The sequence below is a fragment of the Thunnus maccoyii genome, chromosome 13, assembly GCF_910596095.1.
Source record: "Thunnus maccoyii chromosome 13, fThuMac1.1, whole genome shotgun sequence".
NCBI lineage: Eukaryota > Metazoa > Chordata > Actinopteri > Scombriformes > Scombridae > Thunnus > Thunnus maccoyii.
The window spans coordinates 8,169,078-8,195,451 of NC_056545.1; the positions used below are offsets into that span (position 1 = coordinate 8,169,078).

The 26,374-nt window shown below is 39.9% G+C and overlaps 1 protein-coding gene across 3 annotated transcripts in view; it reads left to right on the forward strand.

Moving 5' to 3' along the window:
- Positions 1-26,374, forward strand: part of sgcd (sarcoglycan, delta (dystrophin-associated glycoprotein)) — a 326,697-nt gene that overhangs the window by 167,878 nt on the left and 132,445 nt on the right. For all 3 annotated transcript variants that reach the window (XM_042432225.1, XM_042432226.1, XM_042432227.1), the window contains one exon: positions 5,066-5,251. In XM_042432225.1, coding sequence (XP_042288159.1) covers positions 5,066-5,251 — 186 coding nt within the window. The remainder of the gene's footprint in view (positions 1-5,065; positions 5,252-26,374) is intronic.

Genomic DNA, 26,374 nt, shown 5'->3' on the forward strand with positions numbered 1-26,374 from the left:
ATCTGAGTCTAATTTTGACCTAGTTGCTACAGCTTTTGCCTCGTCCCTCTGAGATATTGCTTCTCTTTGTTGTTGGTCGATCCAGGGGGATGGTTTGGCTTTAATTGTCGACATCAACATCTGTAAAGAATTTCGTAAAACAATCGACAGAACAATCTAAATCATCCTCATGTACACAAGGTCCCATGAAACAGCAGCCAAATCTCTCTGGTAGTCTTCCAATTTAAAATGTTTAAAACTTATACTCATATAGTCCTCTAGGAAGTCTTTTTATTACTTTGTGCTTGTGCTATCCTGTACCATTTGAAATAAATCACGACTCTCTATATACTGACTAAACTTAGACTTGTTCCCATCTGAGTGACTACGTTTCCAGTCAATATTATAGTCTCCAAGTATAACTAATTCTATCCTTTCATCCAGAGCAAGATCAATTTTCAACTTTCACATATTTTTATCCAGGTATAATGTGTTTGATGTCAGGAGCCTATAAACACATCCACTTAACATTAGTTGTTGGAAAGGAAAGTGAATCCACAGGATTATCTAGTCCATTCACACATAAATCATCCGGCACATTAAACAGCAGACGCTCTTGAATATATACATGCAGGGCAACACCTCGTCCTCCTCCTCTTATGTTCCTGTCCTTCCTTATAATATTGTATCCTTTCAAATCAATCTGTCCTTTTGTTATGGTTTGGTCAAAATGCAGATTATTCTTCCGGACAACATTCAGTATCTCATCCACCTCAAGTACCAAACTTTTCTTTGGCAAGTGTAAATTAATAGAGTCAGTGTGACAAGGTCATGTTTGATTAAATTGATGAGTGTAGTATTTCATTCCAAAAGATAAAACAGACTGACAAGGCAGTCAGACTTTAAATCAGCCACAGATTGATCTCTGACTCTGTCCAACTGCCCATCAGTGTATAATTCGTCCATAACTAAGGAAACTTTATGGTTTTTTGATCCTATATTCCCTAAGGATGGGAATTAGTTTTCACCACCTCTCATCAACCTCCATTGGGAAATGATAATTCATCCAAAAGTTTGTACCATTAAGAGTCTTGCCTCAGGTCTTCACTAGCTCCTTTCATTTAAAATGCTTGAGTGGCGAGTTTTATTCCTCTCTTTCTTTCCCAGCTTATGGACCCCTGAGAGAAAGAAATGTCCCTTACTGATTTCTGGGATAATTTAAATGTGTGACTTTTCTGTGACTGCCTCTGCTGTTCATGGATTTAACTGCATCTTGCGGACGCGTGGCGCTGTGAGAAAGTGCTCACCGGGATGCACAGGGTAGCCGTCACGCATACACAAACACTTCATGGCTCAAACTAAAGTATTGCCAAACTGCTTCTTCAGCAAAAAGAAAAAATAAACTTTGTCTATAGGCTTACCTGAAAAGTAACACATTTACACATGAATGGCTGAGCGCACACACACACACACACACACACACACACAAACACACTTCTCCATCTGACTTGTAAGCAGGTGACACTGATGTTGTTGTCACTGTGAGTGTTGCTCTCCTGCCAAGCTGCTGATGCTTTCGTCTCTACAACACCTGGAGATGCTTGGCAGCTTCTGCAGCATCCAGTTTTTTTTTTAGGTGTGTTCTTTTTCTGTCATCAAGGACATTTTTTTTTTATCCACTTTACTTTTATAAAACAGACTTCTTCTTCTGCCACACAAAAGCACCTTAAATCTATTTAAATAAAATGAAACATTTATTGAACAGTAACCTTATTACTGAGTGAAAAACTGAGAGAGGAAATGGAAAATCTGTCTGTCAGTCTTTGTGTAAACAAATGTCAGAGTATTCCTGTTCTGGATCCCATTTTTAGAAGTGATTGGACAAAACAGCGGTTCGCTCCATGACTCACAGTCGTATTTGGATGTCCATGTGAATGTGGATGAGCTAAGTGATATCAATGACCTCGATAATGACCCCACAGAAAGAAAGAAATACCTGGGACTCCCCGCCCGTCAGTTAGAACTGAAGGAGCCCTTTAGATGAGAGGCGAAACGTCTTCTAGTATCTACAACCAAGTCCAGTTGCCCTCGATTCAGCCCTCGTTGGATAACACAAACCTAGTTGACTGAGAATCTTCACAGACATATTTGGATGGTCTCTGCTGCGGCAGTCGCTGCTCGCAGATGGAAAGAGAAAAGAAAGTGTGATGCAGGCACGTTATTAATCCTCACTCACAGGCTGCAGCTCTCCACAAGGATTTTACCGGAGAGCTGATCAAACAGCCTGAGTTTTTTTTTGGCTCAGACAGCTGTCCTGTTTATATTTGAATAAGTCTGAACAAAACACACAGCTTGAGCAAGCTGCTGTTAAACTGTGAGTTCAATGCCAGACACTTTGGGAAAAGGATTGATTATGAATAGACGTATTGAACTTTGTCCACAATTTGTTGATATTTCATCCCTGTTATCCAGACAGTGATATCTCTTATACTGGATCTCCATATGCTTCCAGATCTCTGGATCACAGCCCATTTTTTAAGCATTTTAAATACATCTTCTTTGCTCACTGGCGGCTTTTTTTGTTGGTTGATGAAACAGAACTTTGTAGACATGATTAAGAATAGCTGTATGTGTTGTTGTAAGTCAGACTAAGAGACATAACACATCTCTTAAACTGATATTTCTTTAATTAACATGACGGATTGCTGCTCCTAGCAAGTCCTACCAGGTCCACATAAACTGACAATGATAGGACGGACGTCAGTCGCTACTGATTGGTCAGGGCAAGACAACAACACTTTCTCACAGAAATTGGCTAACATAAAAGCAAATTATTCTTCACCACCCTCAAAGGATAGGTTCACAGTTTTCTAAGTCTGTATTAAAACAACAGTCAGGTGCCCATATGAACACTGAAAGAGGTTTTGGGTGTTGTAATCATTCCTCCTGCTAATACTGGCCATTAAAAGACCCCCTCCTATTGAGCTTTCAATGTAAGTGATGGGGGACAAAATCCACAGGCCTCGCTTTGAGCAAAAATATATTTAGAACGGATGTGAAGCCCATATGAAGCCTCAGTTATCCAAATTAGTTAAATCAAGTGGATGTCTTCTAAAGTGATACGGCTGTAACAGAAGCAAGGGTTTTGGTTGATCATTTTTGGTATTACAAGGTTCAATGAACATTGTAGCCTCAAGGGGACACTGGTGAACTGTACGGTTTTTGTCTTGTTTAAATTTATCCCAGAAAAAAGCAGTGCTGAGGTTGAGATTGGTGAGAACAATCTGAATTTGGACGGCAGTTGGTGTTGTTCCTTTTTTTTTTTGCTTTGTTTACTCTCCCAGCACTGATTTCCCGCTTTTCTATCAGCTGAGACATCACAAAGACATGCCTCTTCATCTCTCTACATCTCCTATCGAACAAAAATGAAAATCCGACTGTACACAATGAGATTTCCTTGTTTTGCTGACTGGTGGTGCTTTGGAGTCTCCTCTGTAGCTTTCAGCACTTTCTCACCGGAGCCCTGTCTTGTGCCATTTGTTTCAGTTAGCGGGTAATGTGTGCGGTTGTCAAAAACGATTGGCTTTGGTGGTCTGAAGCGCGCACTCCAAAGCGCGGCAGACAGTAAATTGTATTTTTCCACAGAGTTATTAGGCCATTATTATGGCGATTGAAGTGAACAATGCCTCCTCGTCTTCACAGGCAGACAATTAGAATCATCATTAATTGCTACTATCAGCACATGGGGCAGAGTGGGTATAATGGAGTTATAGACCACTTATAGGGGAATCAATCAATGCGATTGCTAACTAAACTGTCTTTTATTGTGCCAGAACTGAGTGGCTGGTCAGTGGCTCAACAGACAGTATTGAAGTGTAGTATGTGAGAGGAATGTTTATGGCATGTTTTTTGTGCTAATGTTCAAATGTGACCCATCCTTTATGTGAAAGCCATTTTTTCAATAGAGGCTCTGCAGCTGCATCATAATAATCTCTGACTAACCATGGCAGGCTCCATCATGGAAGCTCAATGGGTGCAAGTAATAGCTAAATATATATAACAGCCAAAACAGAAAATAAGAGACTGTAAATTGTCTCATGTTTGGAGCCAAACCAAAAATGATTTAATCTACTAACCAGAATTGTGTGTGTATCCAAAGACTAATACATCTTATTCCTCTGTGCCGTAGACCTCCGTTGTTGTCCAAAAACCATTAAAAGCATGTCAGTGAGCCACACCGCTGCACTGGGTGACATGTTCCTTCATTACAAAGAGTTTGGGCATGTTAGTTTGTTTTAGAAATGGTTCCAAAGACTAATAACAGCAATCACATTTTTAGTCTCTGGAGAGTAGTTCAGTGTAAGACGGACACCACTGAGCATGTGCAGTTTCATTTGGAATAGGGGTTACTATACTAAAGTTCTTTGAGAAATTTACAATGTAGTTCAAAGTCAAAGAGGTTGTGATATGTAGCACAACAAGCTAGTGAAGCTCTGTAAACAGAACAGCGTTCCCGCACATGCTCAGTGCCATCTGCCTTACACTGAACTACTCTCCTGAGACTGAAAACGTTATCAGTGTTATTAGTCTTGGAGCCTTTTCCTTCACCAAACTCTTGTGGTGAAGGAACATGTCACCATATCATGGTTTTTAGACAACAGAGGTCTACGGCTTTGGATACATGCACAATACTTGTTAGCAGATCAATTCAGTTTTGGTTTGAATTCATGGAATTTGTTGACAATAAGAAAATATAGAAAACCACCAGCTATGTCCATTAAGACAGCTTTAATATCATGCTCCTTTATCACTCTCAGCAACACCACACATCAAACAATAACCCCCTGTGTTGAATCCTAGAGGGAACAAATACACAGCAGTGCAAAAGTGTCCAATAAGAGCTGTGTATTATTAGCATTGTTAGGCTGCAAACATGCCTGAAAGATACAGATTGAGTGATGGCAAGTGTCTGCCTTTATTGTTGTGTCTGTAGATGCGAATACACTGTAAAACCCAAGTGAAGATGTTGCCCTTAGCCATAATCATTTCTTCCTTTTTATATCTTTTCTCTCTGTCTCTCTTCCAGATGACCCAAGAACAGTGCACTCATAGGAACAATGTCCAGAGTTCAGAGAAACCACAAGTGTACAAAGTGGGAATATACGGCTGGAGGAAACGCTGCCTTTACTTCTTTGTCTTGCTGCTGATGATCCTGATCCTGATCAACTTGGCACTAACTATCTGGATCCTCAAAGTCATGAACTTCACCATAGTAAGTCACCTTTTGCACATCTATTTGCCGCAGGATCTCAACATGTGTGTGTTTGCACTGATGAAATGGGAGTTTTCACTGAAAGCAAGACAAAATGATTGCAGCTGCTGTCATTATTAGTCCCAGGTTTTACTCACTAATGCAAACATTTCAGTTTCATCATGTTCTGCTGTCTTTGCTTAAAACCATTTTCAAATACTGACTTGTAGGTGAAGCTAACACGGAGGCTTTAGTTCAACCAGCATGGAGTACAAAGAGACATGAACTTGTATGATGAATATTTGAGTTATCTCACCCAGTTCTTCCTGGATTATTCATAAAACTTTTAACAGTGACCCAATGACTACAAGGTCACAGCTCTCTTTGATTCTCCTACCACCATATTACACTGACACCTCATACTGAAATACATCCTGCTCACACTGATGCCATGTTTCTTTTCATGACACATTTATGTTATCTATGTCACAGTTTGATCTGATTGCCATCTGTTGCTCCTGTTGGGATCCAAGTATGAATGTTTGTTTCTGTTTTTTTAGCAGCTGTATGTGATTTTTGAATATTTCAGTTTCGTTTTGCTGGTAATGTAGTCATGTACTTGCAGGCTGGTTTCTGTAGTTGTTTTATGTTGACTGGAGATACACAACATGTGTCTGCCTTTGTAGGAAGTTTGAGTGATGAGACCTACATTGTGTCTCGCATGTGTTTACCATGGGGATGCAAATCCCTGTTGACAAATGTAATGGTTGTTTTAGCCAATAAAGGTATTAAGGTGTGTAGTTGCCACTTGTGGACTGGGTACAAATACTGCAACAAGTCCTCTAAATAAGAGAACAAAATATGTTGTTGGTCCATGCACTCCTGAATAACACAAGCGTTTTCTGATCTGACGTCCATATCGGCAGTAATTGATAGGACATCATAATTTGGGTGTGCTTTCCTAAACCGTTACAAATCACTGATAATGATAATGATGTTTGTAATGATGTAATGATGTTTTATGATGTGACAGCACTGTGGTTAAGGTCTGGTTAGGTTTAGAGAAGATTATGGTAATGGTTTTTAAAAAAGGGTTAGGGTTAGACTTATGGTTGGAAATGGGAAACAAACAGCAATGTCCATGTTAAAGCTGTTGACCCATCCATCCATCCTGACCTCTTTCCTAGGCTGACTTTGTTGCTTTATAATGACATTGTCAGATTTTCTCCTTTGCTCCTTTCAAAATTACAATAGCCGCTAGAGAGCTTCTGTCACTCCATTGTATACATATGTCATTTTGGGGCACTTGCGTCAATTTTCTTTCTTCCTGCACCTAATGAAAGTCATATTGTGATAATTCAGAGAGACATTTTTGATAATACGTGATGCTCAGGATATTTTAACCAATTATTTAGTAATGAATACAAGCCCCAAGTACATCATGTGACCTGTAGTTTTGTGGGGTTTTGTATCAACATGACATCTTGTGTGTGGCACTAGCCCATAAGTAACCCGCACTGCAGGGACATGTGGACTTCAGTCTAATGCAGTACAACGGAGGATCTCACTTTACACTCTGCTTATCACTGTATTGATCAATCTTTATGTCATTTATAGCTCCTTTTGCTCCTCCCTTGCTGCTTGTCTCTGTCTTATAAAAAACAAACACCTTTGTTCTCTCCATCTGGGGTGCATTTAGTCTAAGTGAACCAGATCTCAAAGATAAAACTTCCACTGTAAAGCTGTCACCATCCTCCTGTCCTCTGAGCTCAGATATGAACCATTTAAACTGAGGATCACAGAATTCAGATCACAGATTTATTTATGCATTTATTTACATATTTTGTCGCTTCCCATTTCACATCGCTTTTGGGCACTTTTTTCTTTTTTGCATTTTTATATCCATCACACCACCTTCGCAGGTTTTGAAGGTTATTTTTTTACCCAACAACCAAAAAGTATAAAAGATCATTTCACTGCCTTTGTGCCCCAGGAATTTTGCTCTAGAAGATGACACAAACACAAGGTGTTAAATGAGGTTTTATGAACTGGTCAAATGCATCGACCAGTCCATGACTGTCCATCCCCATCTGCAGTACTGCTGTCTGTCCAAATCCCTGTGAGATGAGTTCCCCCCTCTGGCTTTCATTTTTATTATTTCTTACACTCCCTGTCTGTTATACCCTGTCTTCTCTACACTCTGTCTCTTTCTCTCTCTGCTTAGTAATCCACTGTGCCTGTGATGAGTCAGATACAAGATACAAGAGAGTACAACACACATATAATAGCGTACACACATAGTACATACAAACACACATGCATGGCTGTTGCTGTGAATAATACATGAGGTCTGCTTCACAGTGGGGCTTTAATATGTGATCTACATAAATTCAGAGAGTGGCTCTCTCTCATGGTGAGCCCATGTGTTCTGGCACAGCGCTGCACTCACGTTGTAATGTTTTTAATGCATCTACGTGAAGATTGAGGAATAGAAATAAACATTTAAAATGTGTCAGAGAGGGCAGAAATCAAATGTAAATTAAAGCAAGACATGATAACACTCCCTTTCCTCTGGTGACTATTGATAGTACAGAGGTTGCTGTCTCATGCTTCTTGGCATTGGTCACATGGGTTTCCCTTCAGTTGCAATTGAGGATAGTAACAGTTTCTAAGCTTTTTTTAAGATTATTTTTGGGGATTTAGCCTTTATTGGAGAGTTGATAGTATAGAGGCAGTCAGAAAATGTGGGGAGAGAGATGGGTATGACATGCAACAAAGGTGCCCATCAGAATTTAAATCAAGGATGTGATTGTGTTGTATGTGCCTTAGCTATTCAGCTATAGGGACGCTCTCAAATGTATTTTGTAATTCATTTTTATAACTTCATAAAAAGTCATACATATTTCAGCATAAATCCAGTTATGAAAACTCACAACAAGATTCACAATTCATCAGTCAGCACTTTGAAAATAAAAATGAGCAACCTCCAAGAATAACTCATCCTTTTCATGATACAAAAGCACAAAAGCAAACACAACAGAACTTAAATCTCATTCTGCAGATTCAGATCAGAGAGCACACAAGCATAGATTCAAAAGCACAGAAAAAGTTTGGAGCAAAACTGATTTTTGTGAAAAACACACTTTTCCTGCAGCTGATTTGTCAGAGTCTGATTACTTAAGAATATTAAAAGATGCTAACCAACATTTTTTCCCCAGTTAAGTTAACACAGACAAGGTTACAAGTGTAAGCAGTACCAGACGCTAGGCAGCTAGTTCACCAATAAAAAATAAAACACATTTTAGAAGAAAAAAACTGTATATAACTGAATAACTGAATAAACCATGGTGCAATACACACCCGCAGCTTTATTTTGAAGCAAGTTTGACATCTGTCACCCATCTCAAACAAGCAGATACACTTCCATCTACATCAGCGCTTATAGCCTGCGTTCTTTTACGCCACAAGTCTTTTTTTTAATTCTGGTGTACTTAGTGAACTATAATCTCAATAGTCAGCAGTTCAAATCACTCACATTCATTCCATGAGTTTGTATTCATGTCTTGTCTTGTGTCTGGTGTAAAATCCCTGTAAAAGGATATATTCCAGATCAGAGTAGTCACCCTCTAAGGTCAGCTGTGTCAAAACAAATTCAACAAAGATGAACCTTCACACAGATTTATTTGCTGCTGAAAACTGGTTCTGTGCAGCTGGTAGAAATGCACTCCTCAAAGTGTTATTAAAGTATGCAACTGTGGAATATTTTGTTATCTCCTGAATGAATCCAGAGCAGTGGGACACAGGACATGAATGTGAAAAAATGCAGAAACCAGTCCACTGAAACTATTTTCTTAATTGGAATCCTGAGTGTGTAGTTCTACCAGCGATGGATCAATGCCACTGAGAACACTGCCACTCCCTGTCAGAGGCTCTGTCATGAATTGACTTTTTATCTAGTTTTAATCCAGTTTTAGGCCATGTTCATTTTAATACAATTTTAGATAATGGTTGTTTTAGCCTTATCTTTTGACTGGATAAGGATTTTAATAATTGGATGCAAATTTTAAGCTGTTTTAAGGACTTGTATTCTGCAAGAGCACACATCTGAGAACGCCACTCTCACCCATCAGGGAATACTTTTACCTTGTTTTTAAGTTTTCCATCTTAACGATTGTGTTGTTGTCACAACTGGTCTCTGCCTCTTCCGCCACTCTTTCTACCTTCGATGCACACCAGCACTGGGCCGACCCACCCAGGAGTTCGCTCCTGCCCACCTGTGCGGGCCCTCCAACCTGACTATTGTCCAGTCCAGGTAGCTCGCACACCAAACATGATTTTAATCTCCTTTTTAACATTTTAAGGACACTGGTAAGTCTGTTTTTATTTGTGGCCCCATACCCTCCTTTGGACACGGAGCTGAGCGCTTTAGCCGCTTTCTCTGCCTGCACGCCACCTGGCTCCAGTCCACAAACATGGATTTTATTGACAATTTTAACTTGTTCTGGGATCATGCTTTGCTCTTCAAAAGAGACAGAATTTATCCCAACAGGCAGGCTAGCCAAATGCTGTTGGCAAATATTCAGCATGTGGTCCAGTCCTCACAACGTGCATGACTGTTTGTAATTACCACCACATGTCCCTGCTCAGGTTACTCGCTCCTCACTGGACATCAGTTCTTCGTCTATGCAACCATCCATAGTTATTGCCCCCTCTAGCTCCCCCTACCTGTGTGGTAGTCTCAATACAACCTCTGCTATCCCTGTCAATACTGGACTCGTCCCTCCTGTAAGAATTAATTACAGCAATACATTCCGTCCCCCAGAAAAGGAAATGCAAACAATTAGATCTATGTCCCCTCTGCTCTCCCAACCGTATCTGCTCCTGCCTCGGGCCAAAAAAGCTCTGATCAATGTGAAATCTCTATCAAATAAGACGTTTTTTCTAAATGACTTTTTCATCACCCATGGCTTGGACTTCTCCCTGCGGACAGAAACTTGGCTTAAAGTTGATGAGCTTGCTCCACTTATTGAACTCTGCCTAGACGCCTAGATCCTCCGGATGAGGTGGGGGTCTTGCCGTTGTGTTCAAAAAAACAATTTAACTGCATTTCTCTAGTTTCAAGGTGCAATTAATTAAAGTCCTGGCAAATCTCCACTTAATTGCACTTGCCTATTGTATGCCAACAGGGATAAAGACTTTATCCCATAATTTTCTGACCTGCTCTCAAATACCATGCCCAATGTTGACAAAGTCCTGATTCTGGGTAATTTGTCCCTCTAAACCCCTTGTGACTGATTTCATGCATCTGGTTGAATATTTTAACCTTACACAGCTCCATACTGGTCCTATTAACAAGCTAGAGTACACACTCAACCTAGTTTTATATTTGGTTTTCTCACTCATAATATGGAAATAGTTGATGCTTGTCTGTCAGATCATAGCGCAATTTTATTTGATGCCTCTCTGCCTTCTTCTCCAGCTAATCCTCATCTCACTGCTCACTGCTCTCGCATCATTAACTCTTCGACTGGCAATAAGTTCTCTGATGCCCTCATAGCTGCTCCCTATACCTGCACCATTGTGGCTTCTCATCCCCACTTTAGCACTCCAGTGACTGTGTCGCCCTGATTCTACTCGACCTCAGCGCAGCGTTTGATACAGTAGACCATAACATTTTAATCAACTGTCTCCAGTATGGAGTTGGTGTTATTGGCACTGCCTTAAATTGGTTCACATCCTACCTCAGCAACAGAAGCTTCTCTGTCAACATAGGCAATTTTTCCTCTCCCCTAGCTAGTCTCTCCTGCGGTGTCCCACAGGGTTCTATCCTAGGTCCCATCCTGGTCTCTATTTACATGCTTCCCCTTGGTCAAACCAGTACATTTCCTTTCATTGGTATGCAGACGACACACAGCTGTATATCCCCCTGAAACCAAACGACCAGTGCAATCTATTCAGCCTTGTGAACTGCCTTGAGGACATCAAGTGTTGGATTGCACAAAATTTCTTGCAGTTAAACGAGAGCAAGACTTAAATTGTCCTATTTGGTCCCTCTGACTCCACCAAACAATTTCCAACAGCCTAGGTAATAGGAGTGTGCCCGAACACAAATATGTTATTCGGCAAAGCACAAATAGTGGGTTTTTTACAAATATTTGTTTCATACAAATATTTTAAAAATTATTTGTTTTTGAGAAGAAAAAAAACATGTTAAATAACAGCGCACAGGTCAGTTACATCACTATCTCAGTGTCTCTCCTCTGCTCCACTGTTACGTCTATCAGCAGGTCTCAACAAGGGGAGTCACATCCACCTGCTACATGATGCACATTTCCTAATTTGGACATCATTCCCGGAGTTGGGTGTGTTCCCCAGAGATAAAGCTGAACTAAAGACACAAATGAAGTGCTCCCACTTCATGATCACTTCATGAACACTTATTGTAACACTTTAATTTTCTAAAACTAACTAATAAAAACAAACACAGGATTTTTAAGCCTCTTTCCACTTTTATTCGAATACAAATACAAATAATTTTGCTGCCTCAACAAATACAGATACAAATACAAATACTGGACCCTCTGCACATCCCTACCAGGTAACCTGTAACACCTTTGTCAACCCCCATGTTAAAAACCTCGAGGTGATATTTGACTCCGCCCTAAAGTTTGACAAGCAGATCAATGCAGTAGTAAAAGCTAGCTTTTTTAGCTCCTCATTATTGCTAAAATCAAGTCTTTCCTCTCATTCAAAGACCTTGAAAAAGTCATCCACGCCTTCATTTCCTCCCACTCAGACTACTGTAAGAGTACTGCCCGGAAGAGAGACCATAGTAACCCTAATGTGGCCTCTTCCCACTGGCTTCAAGTGCGGTTCAGGATCGATTTCAAGGTTCTACTGTTTGTTTTTAAAGCCCTAAATGGGCAGTCCGCCTCTTATATTTCTGACCTTTTTAACCCTTTATTCCACCTCCAGGACTTTCAGGTCATCTAACCTGGGGCTCCTGGCTGTCCTGCGAACAAATCTTATGCTTGAGGGGGACCGTGCCTTTGCTCTTACAGCCCCTAGACTGTGGAGCAGCATCCCCCTCTCTATCAGATCTGTCCCTTCCATTGATTTCAAGTCCAGGCTCAAAATGCACTTTTATTCTTTAGTGTATGGATCCACTTGAAATGGTTCTCATTTAACTATGTTCGTTGATTAGTGCTATATGTTATGTGGTTGTTTTGTTTTTGGTCTTTCATTCTGTTTTTATTACCTGATTTTATTCTGTACAGCACTTTGGTCAACTTGCGTTTTTTTAAAACGCAAGTTGCTCTATAAATAAATGTGACTTGAATTAACTTGTGAGTTAATGAGTCAGTAAAAATTCATGAATGTACGTTAGATCAGCAGATGCTTATAGATTTATCTTTGGATTCATAGCAGCTAAACTGAAGGAGTTTGAGTGAGGAGGAGAAAGAGGAAAGTTGATGGTGGGTGAGATTAGAAAAGAGTTTGAAAAGATTAAATATTTACACGAACTGCAATTACAGAGATGAGTACGAATAATGAATAATGAATATGGACAAGCAGTGGACACCAGGGAGAGTGGTGTTTGTGTGTGTGGGTGGGTGGGTGGGTGGGTGGATGTGAATCTATGAATTCTGTGTTTAAAATATTTATATAAAATATTTTTTGGTAATTTAAGGTCTAAAAATGTCTTAAAGGACCAGTGTGTACACATCTAGCGCTGAGGTTGCAATCAGCTGAATACTCCTCCCCTCTCCCTCCCCTTCCAAGAGTGTGGAGGAGAACCTACAGTGGCGAAACTCACAAAAAAACGTGAAAGGCCGTCTCTAGAACCAGGGTTTGATTTGTCTGTTCTGGGCTACCGTAGAAACATGGCGGTGAAACATGGCGGGCTCTGTGGACAAGGACCTGCTCTCTATGTAGATATAAAGGGCTCGTTCTAAGCTAACGAAAACACAACAATTTTTATTTTCAGGTGATTATAAACTAGTGAGAACATACTTATGAATATTATATTCCATTCCAGACCCGGAATAAACCGACATCATTCTATGTGACAAACACCTGCAAACATGTTGTCAGTTATCCAACAACTACACGAAGCGAGAGAGTCCAAACAGCAGTGCACTGCAAAAATAAAAACAACAAAGTCTAACCCTCCTGCAAAGCTACCAGAGTTTACATGTCAAAGAATAACAGACCTGCACCTATACACGTAGGGTCATTATGTAGTGGAGTTTGTTTACCCAGAAAATCCACCTCAAGCGAGCAACAAAACTTTTTCCAAATTTTGGCGTTTCCATTTAGCTTTTTTAATGCAATACTTCAAACTGCGCATAAAAATAGGTTAATGGAAACACAGCTATTGTCATCATCTTTTGAAATTAGCTTAACATCTTTTGGAAATAATTTCAAATTCACTATCACCCCTATTCGTTGTTTGAGTCAAATGTTTGATTGTGGAGGTGTAAACAATGTAAACCATAAAGTCTAAATGCAGCACTAGTGGTAGTTACATCACTTGGAGGTTGCGTAGCCTTATTGAAATTGTGGTCCTTATATTATCTATGAACAGATATCTGCATATGAATGGAGAATCTGTAGGCACCAGGACAAGACTTTGGTATTGGAAGCCCTCTGGTTTCTGTTTGTAGTCTGAGTGGTATTGACCAATCACGTTTCAGCAGGCTTTGGTTGCATGCAGGTAAGCAAAACGCAATCTCGTAACCCACTGGCTATTGTCTGACAAGAATTTAGCTTTCTTTTTATTTATCTGCATTCATATGCAGATATCTGTTTATAGAGATTAACCAAAATGTCGCCTGGACCTAAAACACCTACAAAAAGTTGATAATCAGACTGTAAACAATGACCAGCTCACCAAAGAGGAAGTCTTGGCTCAGATATACGTTATCCATTATCCGCATATCTGCTGGCTACAACAGAAATATTAGCTGTTGTCCCCAGAGCCTAAATCATCAGACCAATAGCCGATGGGTCCCAAGATTGTGTTCCTTGAAATGTTAAGGTAGATGAAAGAGAAACTGACAAACATAGGCATAAACAACAAACTATCGGTATTGATAGATATAGGCCTGTTTTCTTTTTTAAATATAATGGTTTCTATATCGGTAAAGAGTCTTCATATCGGTGGCAGTGTATCCCTTATGAACTTACAAAACACAACAACATTGTTTACTGTATTATAGTTTAACTTTTTTGCAGTGGAATTTTTTTTTTTCCTTGTATAGGTATTAAAAATGTCTTAAAGGTCATTAAGTTTGAAGTTGAGAATTGTGCAGAAACCCTGCCGTTAGAAATCTGGACAGACGCTGACCCTCTCCTGGTCTGTCCTGTGCCTAAAATAGCTACTAAATCTGTCATAGCACATGCTATTTTAAACCATAGAGTGCCATATATAACATGCCAGGAAATCAGCAATGTTGTTGAGATGCTGGACTATGACGCTGCTATGTAACGTTGTGTTTACTGTGTATAAAGTTAAAATAGTCACACAGTTATAATCTGTATCTGGGATTGTAACTGTGTGAGTATTTTTACCCATTAAATGTTCAGCTGCTCCCTTCACTTTTTTTAATAAGACTCTTTGAATATTGTCCATCATGCAACAATATACCAATGTACATTGAACCAATGTATTTCCCATCATTTGAAAAAAATGCCCTGGAAATGATCCAAAATGCCCCTGAAACATATTTCATTAGGGGGAAAAAAAAAGCCCTGCTATGCAGTTTTTAAAAATACATATTTATGTAAAATTCATAAATTGGTGCACTTCCATTCTGCCAAATGTCTCTCAGCAAAACATTACATCCCTCTGATATCTGTCCTCACTGCAGCAAAACAAAAAGAGTGTCCTACAACTACACACAGGAATCGCTTTTATTCTCTCTGCATACAGACATAACTTTGTTCTTCTTTGGGATGTTTTTCCTCATGACTTTCAACAGCCTGCCGAACCAGTGGGATGATTTGGGAGCACAATTTTCCACTGGTTCAGGAACAAGCTTACAGTAAATACAGTATGTCATGACCGCTCTCTGAAATGTAGTCCAAAACATTCCTTGCAGTGGACCTGTAGTTTTGTCTGAGGCATGCCCCAAGCTTGATAGCTAAGAAAATCTTTCAGCCTAAAGCCTAAAGCCAAATATTAAGTTCTTTTTCAAAAAAAAAAAAAAAATGCTACATATTTGCATTAATTCTGCAAATATGTAGCATACACTGGGATTGCTACAGTGGCCAAATCTGTGTATTAGCATAACTAAGTCTCCACTAAAAGGTTTAAAACTTCCTGACACGTCCCCATTAACCACAAATACAAACAGAATCCCTTTTGTGGAAATTAAAGCAGCAGAGTGTCAACTCATCAGATCCTCTTTATGCAGCTGCAGGTTGTTAGACCATAAACTCATGTGCATTTTCTCCATCCAGGGCCATGCTCTCTGCTCATGATTTGAGCTATTATGAAAATGTGTCCAACATGAGAGCTCCCTGCTCTACAAATGTCTCTTTGAAAGAATCTGCATTAGCACGGGTCAACAGTTTATCAAGTGGTGTAATTGGAGCACACACACACGAACACAATAACCGTACAAATACACGGATGTGTCAAGGCAAACTGTATATACACAGAATCACAGAATCAGGAAAAAAGAAAAAACAACTTCATCGTCTTTTTAAGTTGTCTTCAGTATCAAAGTAATCCTGTGACAGTTTTGGCTACATTGCAAACAGGAGCTGCTAATAGCTAATTGGCATACTTTTAACGGTGTCAAAATATCGGCTAAAAACGATATTTTCGAGTGAAAATATAAGTACCTACCTGAAGCTGGCATTACAACCATTTGATGAGCTTTGATGGGGTTTTGCTCTCATGGTGGGTTTTTTTTGTTCTGTTTTCATATTGGTTCCCGACTAGGTCTATATGTTGGTGTTAACATGTTTCCATCTTTCAGATTAGCACAAATCATTTTTGTAGTAGAATGACAAGCAGCTCTTTGAGCGAAAAGCACTGAAAGATCCACTTCAAAATATAATAGTGTCACTCCAGATGGGATTTATATCACAGGAGGAGCAATGAGTTCACTGTAATACAGTAGGTCATTGCAGCTGTAATTATTGGGTTATTATGAGGGTGAAGAATTACCCACATACGCACCAGACTGGATTACAATCACCCCACCTCCCATAGAGTAATAAATCCCCTCCGAATGGGGCTTTAGTATGAGGGGTTGATTCAGGCCATGTCACTCTAAATGTTTGTGCATCTGCCTCTTTTTCTCATAAAAATTCCCATGCATGCATACATGTTTGTGAATCCCTAGCTGTAACACAGGCACACACAAGATTGTTAAGAGCATAATTAGATTCGTGCACAAGTGAAGACAGAACAGATGGTTTGAGCATGCAAGAGGAATTGTGTAACTACATTTGAGCCAACGATAAGGATTCTCTCGCTCGTAATTATCAAAGCTGCTCGCTCTCACTTTTGGCTGTCTGAATCGCCTGAGTGCAAACTCAAACTGAAAGCAGAAAATAATCTGTTCAATTGGACCTGGAAGAGAAAAGCTCTCCCTTGACTTTCAAAGTAAAAGCTTGACAGTGGCACTTTTTTAACCTACGGATACAAAGAGAAATGTGGTCTGCATTATCTAAAGCCTGAGCGTAGGGCATGTGCAGGGTTTCCACTGTGCTCTCACCAGTTTGTGGTTTGGTGTGATAATGTACTAAAAATGGTGATGAAACACAAGAAAATAATAACTTCTCCATTTCCAAACAGTGCAGCAGTGTTTCTATCAATTTGAAAAAAGAGCACATCCCACCACTCGTAGTTGAACAAAGGTGAACTCTGACCTGTGAATCTGCCAGAGCCGGGTGGGCAGCCTGCTCTGAAGCCAGAGCGTCTGAACGTTTCGTTTGCAATGTTTTTTTCTGCTTTGCCGACGTCAGATTGTCACACATGCCCATAAACGTCCATCCGTTCCGTAGCCTTTGTTGATAAGATTTTTCCATGTGTCGTTCATACTGTCCAATCTCAGATTTCAGCTCAAATGTATTTGAGAAGTTGACATTTCGAATAAAGAACGAGAAAACATAGTGAAATCCTGCTATTATAGTTTGTTGCATAGTTTGTTAGAGCCTCCTGAGAGGACTGAAATCGGCTGTGACGTAGCTTCCTGGTCAGAATAGAGTGGCCTCAAAGAGACAGGAGCTTTAACAGACTGTTTCAGACAGAGGCTGAACTTAGGGGCTGCATAAAGAGCCACTGTAAGATAAATAAAGATTTTTTTAACTATAAATCACGTCAAGATATTCCAGTAGAGCCCCAGATTAAAAATATAGACCTGGATATGTGCATGATATGTCCCATTTAAAGGGAATTGTCATTAGACATTTATTGACTCTGATAATTCCAACATATGACAGACTGACTGTAATGCTCACCATTTTATACTAAATTAACTGAAGCTGCTAGGACTAAAGCAATAGCTTTAAGATGTGGAGCTCGTGGTTGGGCTTCATAATCAGAGTCAGAAACTATGAGAGCTCAGGGCAGAAAAGTTATTAAAAGTTAATGACATCCCCGTAAATTTTAAATGAGGGGTTAAAATGCTCCCAATTAGGATTTTGCTTAATTAGGTGCAGCCACTTTTCACCCTGTTCACGGATTTTATTAAGCTGTCAGACACAACAACATCAATGTGGCTGCTGTTCCCTGAGGGCCAGAGTTCTTTCCAGTGTGGTCTGAGTGATATTTGTTTTGCTTTTAAGAAAATTAAACCTTCAAATTAACTACTACATTTGTTGTACAAATACAATAAATAATGTGGCAAAAGAAAAAGAAATATAATACATCTATCTGACTTTTATCTGTGTGTTTGTGACTGTTAATGTTGGTGCGTAGATGTGTGTGTACAGATAATGTCTGCTGTTTGTGGTGAGTGTTTATTCTGCTGTCAGGTGTGTGTGTGACAGCTACAGCTCATACAGCTGCATTTCTAGTTTCCCATCATGTTAAATATGCTTGTTGTAGCAGCAGAGACAGCCTGTGGCTCTCAGATGGAGACAGATTAAAGTGGCTACACCTCATGTACATGGCGGTCCAGAGTCTGTGTGGTAATGAGTAAAAAGAGATGGTGGGGGGGGAGCAAGGCAAGGGAAGGCAAGTTTATTTATATAGCACATTTCAGCAACAAGGCAATTCAATGTGCTTCACATAAAACATTAAAAGCATTGAGATAAAGTGCGAAAGAAACACACCATAAAAGAACACTTAAATACAATTAAAAACAGTCATTAAAAAGCTAAAAGAATAGAAAATAAAAACAAGCTAAAATAGAATAAAACAGATTAAATACAACAATAAAAGTGCAGTGTAAGAAATGAATGATTATTAGATTTAATAAAAGGCAGCAGCAAACTGAAAAGTCTTCAGCCTTGATTTAAAAGAAGTGAGAGTTGCAGCAGACCTGCAGTTTTCTGGGAGTTTGTTCCGGATATGTGGACCATAAAAATTGAAGGCTGCCTCTCAATGTTCAGTTTTGACTCTGGGGACAGAAAGTAGACCTGTCCCTGATGACCTGAGAAGTCTGGATGGTTACTTCAGTTTTGTCTTTGTTTAATTGAAGAAGATTCTGGCACATCCAATCGTTGATTTGTTTAATGCACTTACTCAGTGCTTGTAATGGACCACAATTCGCTAGTGATATAGTTATGTAAATGTGTGTATCATCTGCATATTTGTGGTAACATATTTTGTTGTTTTCCATAATCTGAGCCAGTGGAGGCATGTAGATGTTGAATAGAAGAGGCCCCACAATGGAGCCTTGGGGAACTCCACAGGTCATTTTTGTCTTCTCAGATGTGTAAATACATATAGACACAAAGTGGTCCCTGCACTCTAAGAAGTATTCAAACCAATTTAGTACTGAGCCAGAAAATCCCACCCAGTTTTCTAGTCAGTCTAATAATATGTTGTGGTCCACCATGTCGAATGCAGCACTGAGATCCAGTAATGTATTAGCTGCCCTCATATACAGGTCCTTCCACTCCAGTGAACCAGGCCCATTCACCAGCCGATGTAACAGAGAGGCTTCAGTGCTGTTAATATTTCAGTGTCAGCGCTCCTGCTGATTAGCTGAACTTCATCTGCCTTCAATTCAAGCATTGACCTGAGTCAAAAGTAACATCTTCTCTGCAGAAAAAATGAAAATAGGAAACTTTCAGTCACAAAAATTATCATCTATAAATACGCAAAATGCCTCCAACTATTTCAAACTTTGACTCTACACCTTTTTAGTACAAATCAGAATTAAAATTAAGACTCATTTAATCATAAAAAGTTCAAATTAAGCAAATGTCGACTCATCAGATGCCAGCTGTGGCAAAAGAAAGTACATTTTTAACATTTTAAAACTAAGAGCAACTGGTTGACTTACAAAGTGACACTACGCTGACAGAAAGGAGTTAAGTCTGTTACTCTGGTGTGCTTTGAAAGGACAGACACCCAGGGACAGTCAGCTTGGTCCTTGCTGCCATGGAGAGATTAATAAAAGAGAAGGATATAAAACACAGAACACTTTCCATTTTCTGTACCCAGTATCCCCACTGGAGCCTGTACTTAAAGTGAAGTGAGGTGAACTGTTGTGACTGTGTGATACGGATCACTGCTCTTGGGAGACAGAACTGGAGCCCACAGGAGGAGGTGTGCAGCAGGTCCACATTGGATTGTTGAACCAAGAGCCTCCACCTCCCCAAATCCCGGGAGGGGCTTAAACAGAGGCTGGCACTGCCAACAGCTCTGCCTCTCTGGGCCAAGAGGGGGAGCTTGACCTTCCCCTCTTAAGCTAAACCACCAGCACTCACCAACTCCCCAAAAGCTCACTGTCGGATGTTGTTTATTGATGTTTGCTAGTTTGCTGAATACAGATTTCAGCAGTAAATATGGCAAGGTCATACTGATATCTCTGAATTTGAAGTGGAAGCCGTCATTTTTAGACTGAGAAAGGAAATATGGGAAAGAGAGGCAATCACACTGCTTTCAAATGGACCTTGAGGTCGTAATTTTGACCTGAGAAGTCACAATATGTGCTGCATTCAAGTGGTTTGAGGGTTGTTCACCTAGATTACAAAAATGCCTATTTTCTCTCTAGCCAAGCATATAGCTTTGGTTTTATTTGATTTGAGATATTTCTGATTTCTGCCTCTACCCATCTGAAAATCAGTATTCCATCTGGACACAAACAGAAGAAAAAAAGAAAGGCAAGTGTCTCGGTTGTAGACTGAAATGAAGCCCACGTACAAATGCTCAGATTATGTTTCTAAATCAGCAGGGATCAACCCCAGGAGCTCTTGGAGGGTGAAGCCTCTATGAAATAGGACTTGTAGGCCATTACCTCTCATTTATGTGTTGATCTATACTCTGATATAACAGTAGAGGCTTTGAAATGCTTCGTTATATAAGCAGTCGGGACAAGAGATGACCTCAGAGCTGCTGAGATGTTTACTTCCTCCTGTAATCTGAGTGAGGAGTGCAACTCTTATATATGGAGACATACACATACAGGAAAACGCACATGCGACTCTGTCAGTCTCTGTTTCTCCACACACACACACACACACACACACACACATACAGAGTGCTGAGCTAAATACGGCCTGTCAAGAGCTGTGGTGCTTGTTGGTGTGCTGGTTTACGGATGGAGTGATACGGGCTGGTGCAGTGCTGTCAGCCTTAAAACGGTGTCATTTTCCATTAACCTCTGAATGAGACTGTTTAAGTTGCCCTGGAAGCAAAATGTTTGCATTGTTTCTTTTTTTTTTCTGTATCTGAAATCACTCACTTGTTCCCTTATTAAGTATTTCCTACCCAATTAACGCTCAGTAGTTTCACTCTATAGTGAACAGTAAATTGAGAATTTGGACAGTTATGAATCATCAGTGTTTTGACACAGACAGCTGTAGGGTTTCACAAATGTAATCATCAAACGCAACCTGTTATGGAATTGTAGGATGATCGTGTACAAGCCAAATTTGTTTTTCAGGGCAGTATATAGAATCTACATTTCACACTCAAATTTTAAACACTTAAAATGCAGTAAATGCAGTCCTCTACATATCAAATGGTGATTTGAGACACAGCCTACATGTCTCCCACATTCCCTTCTAAGCTCCTCAGGGCTCCATTTGTTTTCCCTGTTTTTGAGACACTACTCAAACATGTTGTCAAAATTATTTCAGTGTAATATGGTGGAAAGCTAGGCCATTCATAAACATTTTTTAAAGAGGACATAACATGCATATTCCAGGTCTATATTTATATTCTGAGACTCTACTGGAATATCTATGCATGATTTACAGTTCAAAACCTCCTTATTTATCTTATACTGGTCCTTTATGCAGCCTCTCAGTTCAGCCTCTGTTTGAAACAGGCCGTTTTAGCTCCTGTCTCTTTAAGACCCCCCTCCCGATGAGCCCTCATTGTTCCGATTGGACAGCTCCGAGAAGCTTCTGCTGGCTCCGGAGGCTACGTAAACAAACAGGAGCAGTCATATTTCGGTTCTTTTTCTCGTTCTTAACTCAAAATATAAACATCTCAAATACATTGATACATGTTGGGGCTGAAATCAGATCCAAAATATGCGAGTGGACCGTGGATGTACAGGTGACTAATTTAAGGAAAAACTGGTACAGATCTGAATGTTTGACCCCTACAGTGAGGGGATCTGGTGGTTCTATTATGCTGTGGGGGGCATTTTTGCTGGCATGGTTTGGGTCCACTTGTCCCCTTAGAGGGAAGGGTCACTGCAAATCAATACAAAGTTGTTCTGAGTGATCACCTTTATCCTGTGATGAAACATTTCTATCCTGATGGGAGTGGTCTCTTCCAGGATGACAATGCCCCAGTCCACAAGGCACAAGGGGTCACTGAATGGTTTGATGAGTATGAAGATGATGTGAATCATATGCTATGACCTTCACTGTCACCAGATCTCAATCCAGTTAAACACCTATGGAAGATTTTGGACTGACGTGTTAGACAGCGCTCTGCATCACCATCATCAAAACACCAAATGACAGAATATCTTTTGGAAGAATGATGTTCATCAGCCTTTGCATTGATTCTACAAGTCTCTGGAACTCTTCCTGAGGGATGAACACCACTCCCATCAGGATAGAAATGTTTCATCATAGGAGAAAGGTGATGACCCAGAACAACTTTGTATTGATTTGCAGTGACCCTTCTTTCTAAGGGGACATGTGGACCCAAACCATGCCAGCAAAATGCCCCCCAAAGCATAACAGAGCCACCAGATCCCCTCACTGGAGGGGTCAAGCATTCAGACCTGTACCAGTTTTTCCTTAAATTTGTCACCCATCTGTATGAAGAGAACTGGATACAGTGTCGGAAGTGGGGCCCCGTTCATTCCTATGAAAGTTGCTCAGTGGTGCATGAAGTCAGAAAAATTCAACTTCTTGGGGCCCATAGAGCAAGTGCACTAGTGACTTCCACCAGCCAAGCCAGCTACTTCCGGTTTAGCTAACTTGAATGGGGATAAAATGATTCTAGACTTTCGAAATGTGATCGGACCGGATGGATCTAATTCTGATAATGAGACACGTCATTTCATGATGGTTGTGACGCTCAAAGAATTGATTTACAGACGTCTCTTTCACAATGTAAGTCTATGGGAAACAGTCTTTTTGGGCGTAATAGCATCACTTAACATTGTGATTACATGGTTTGGCCGCTATATCAAATTGTCTTCACAGTTTGGTGCTGATCCTTGGGGCTTGGAGTGGACAAAGCAAACAACACATGGAACAAAGCAAAGCAACAAAGGCTATGAAATAGACAGCCGTTTGTGGGTGTGTGCAAATGATCTGACATCAGTTTGACAGGGAAGTATAGGTAACTTAGCAAACGGAGCATTGAGAATTTGAGAACTGAAAAATTTTCACTACATTTAAAAAGAATCTGGCTCATGCATCCATGTTAATCTCCATGTGCATGTTGTTATAGATACGGATTCTGGACGCAGCTTTTAAAAGGTTCTAAACATCTCTTATTATCTAAATAATTACTTTCCAGGATTGTGAAGCCTCAGAGCGATGTACTCTTTAGAGTTCCTTCTAGTTTATTTAACATTTCACCAACCTAAATGGGTCATTAGTGCCGCAACGAGGACAGAATCCCTCACCGGCTTTCCACCACGAAACATAACTAATTGTGTTTATTGGAGCTCAAAAGGAAGAAGGCGGTATCAGTTCCAGGAATCAAAAGGACAGGACAGGAGTTTTTACCCCTTTGCCACCCCTGTGCCTAGAAATCACTCACTAAGGACATTAGTTTGCTGCTTTCAGCTATAAGGAGGCCTCCCAGAAGAGGCTCAGACATACAACAGTGTACTACATGGAAGTCTTTAGTTAGATGGATATTCCCCTTCTAAGACACATATGAGATAGACTTCAATCAAACAACAGAAATATACACAGATCTGAGCTCAATATATGAATTGAATATGAATGGAAATAACTGAGAGGTTTCAATCCAAATGAGATATCTACGTTTTAATTTTATGGACAGTGAAAGTGGTCAGTCATCTGGAGACGGCTGTAGCAATCATTTTTGAGCACAAGGTTGTGTATTTGTCAGATATTGACTGATCACTTAAAGGAGGCGGCATTTCTTGCAAAATGTGGGGCTTTGAATTCTTCAACTTTTTGAGTCCAACCCTTTTTCTCATGAAAACCTATGTAATTATATCTATTTTTTCTGGGGGAAAAGGACAAACCACATTATGAGACCACTTTCCTTCTGTGAACAGCAGTTCAGTCATAATGCATTTGAAGACTTGCAGCAGATAAATATCCCTGGTTCTGCTCTGCCGTGGATTATTATCTCTGCCAGGCATAAGCATGGAGGGGATCATGCATTTGGTCGTGTGTTTATCTGTCCACAGCTAATCTCACATACTACTGGACCTGTCAGCCTAATAATTTTTGTGCACATTTATGACTGTATGCTCAAGGACCTCCCGTGGTTGCAGTGATTCACAATTTTTGGAAAATCTATTTTATAATGTGATTCCTTATGAGCCCACAGTAAAGCTTAGACACTCATCTTTTCAGCAGTCCTTGCCATTTTACAGTATACATTATGACATAGCGAAAGGCATTTCTGGCAATTGGCTAGGCTAAAAAACAAGGCTTACCTAGTCTGTTGCATTGGATGTCCATAGAAAAGTTTGGTCTCATCTTGAACTGGAGCATCTGCAGATTAATTCTATACCTGATGTTTTGATTCACTAAAGTTAGGCACGATATGAGATGAATAAATCCCTGTTTTTGTTATCTTCACTGCTGTCTTGACTGTAAGGGAGCCGAGAGGGACAACTGAGTGAGAGTCAACTCTTCTTTGTTTGGGAGAGGAGAGGGAGGTAGAGAGGGCTCTTGTGTTACAACAAAATGTTCTAAATAAATAACATGTTTAAATTGAGAAGTGTGGACTTATCATCCAAGGTGTAGTGTGTAGGATTAAGTGGCATCTAGCAGTGAGGTCACCAATTGCAACAAGCTTAATATATACTATACTATACAAAAAACACTATTACAAACTTTGCATACATCTATATAAGAGAACTTACACACCTGGCAGAGATCTGCACTCTACTGAGTGCCCTCTTCTAGTTGCTGATAGTGACAGGAGAAAGAGCAGTAATTTTCTCTCTGACTGCTGCCTGCCTTCCCTCGAGTAACGTTGATGAGCTTTTTCATGCATTTCACTTATGGAAAAAAAAGGGGGGTTGGTAAAGAGAAGTTAAAGATAGAGGAAGAAGAAGGAAGAGGAGAGGCAGCTGATGAGGATGATGATGACTGCTTTTGACGGCGATAGCTAAAATAAAGAAATATATCCCCATCTTAGCATTTCATCTCTGGTTGCCAGTTTATATTATTACTATGATATTACTGACTACTTCGTTGGCTTATCTGTGTTATCCTCAGGCGTGAGCATTCTGAATCTGGGTTGAAGAGGAAAGATACCTATCATGCTCAGGCTGTCAAACTTAACTTCATCACAGAACCTCTGAGTGATGCATATGTTGTATTAATTTCCTTGTTTTTGCTTTGTTTGCTTTTTAATCCAGTAATTTCATGCTTAAACACTTCCGGTATGGGATTTTTGCCATCCTGCAACAGGACTGTCACTTTTTCATGATCTGATTTCAAGAATTTGTGGTTTTGTTGGTTTTGTTTAAGAAAAAGAACATACTTTTTTACAACCGAGGGTCCTATTTTTGCAGTTTTGGTGATCATTCCATTTGGTTACGAGAACATTTTGCAGACTCAACTCACAAATGTGGTGATTTAAGACTCAACTTGAAAAATTCAAATACATTTACAACTCTACTTTGACTTTAACACCAATGACAACAAAACTTTACTCAGACTTCAGCCTTTTTGACTTGGAATGAATTAATATCCCAAGCCCAAAGATTAACAATTCATAAAACATGTGCAGTGAATCAACTCTTCATTTTCCAGACTGCATTCAGTTTGAATTAATCAAACAACAGTCAATCACATTGCACAAGAAGGGGGGAACATATTTGGCAATGCAGACCAGCAGACAGGCAAGTAATTAATTGTTTAGGACTTGAAACACAAAGTTTCGGACTTTGGACTTGACTTGGGAGTAAACAGCTAAGACCGTAGACTTACATGTGATTTGCCAAACTTGCAAGACTATGTCCACCTCTGATGGTGTCTGTGTAGAGAAAACACAAAACATGGTGAAAGAGGTGAAAATTGCATTCTTATTCTTTAAAGGTCAACTTTTGCAATGTAGTGTCATGCATCCTATTTCCATTGCATTGGCCAATTGTAATGGATGGTAGAGGTTAGTTCCCCATTTTTCACTGGCCAAGGAACAAGGAAAAAATTTGATGACAATCTCTGGGAACATCTGATGGGCATTTTTCAATATTTTCTGACATTTTGATATCTAAACAAAAAGTAGCTGACAGATGAGTTGATATGCTTTAATAAGGTCAATTTTAATGCATCCCTGGGTCTCCATATTGATGTCTATCTAATGGAAATGACAGCCAA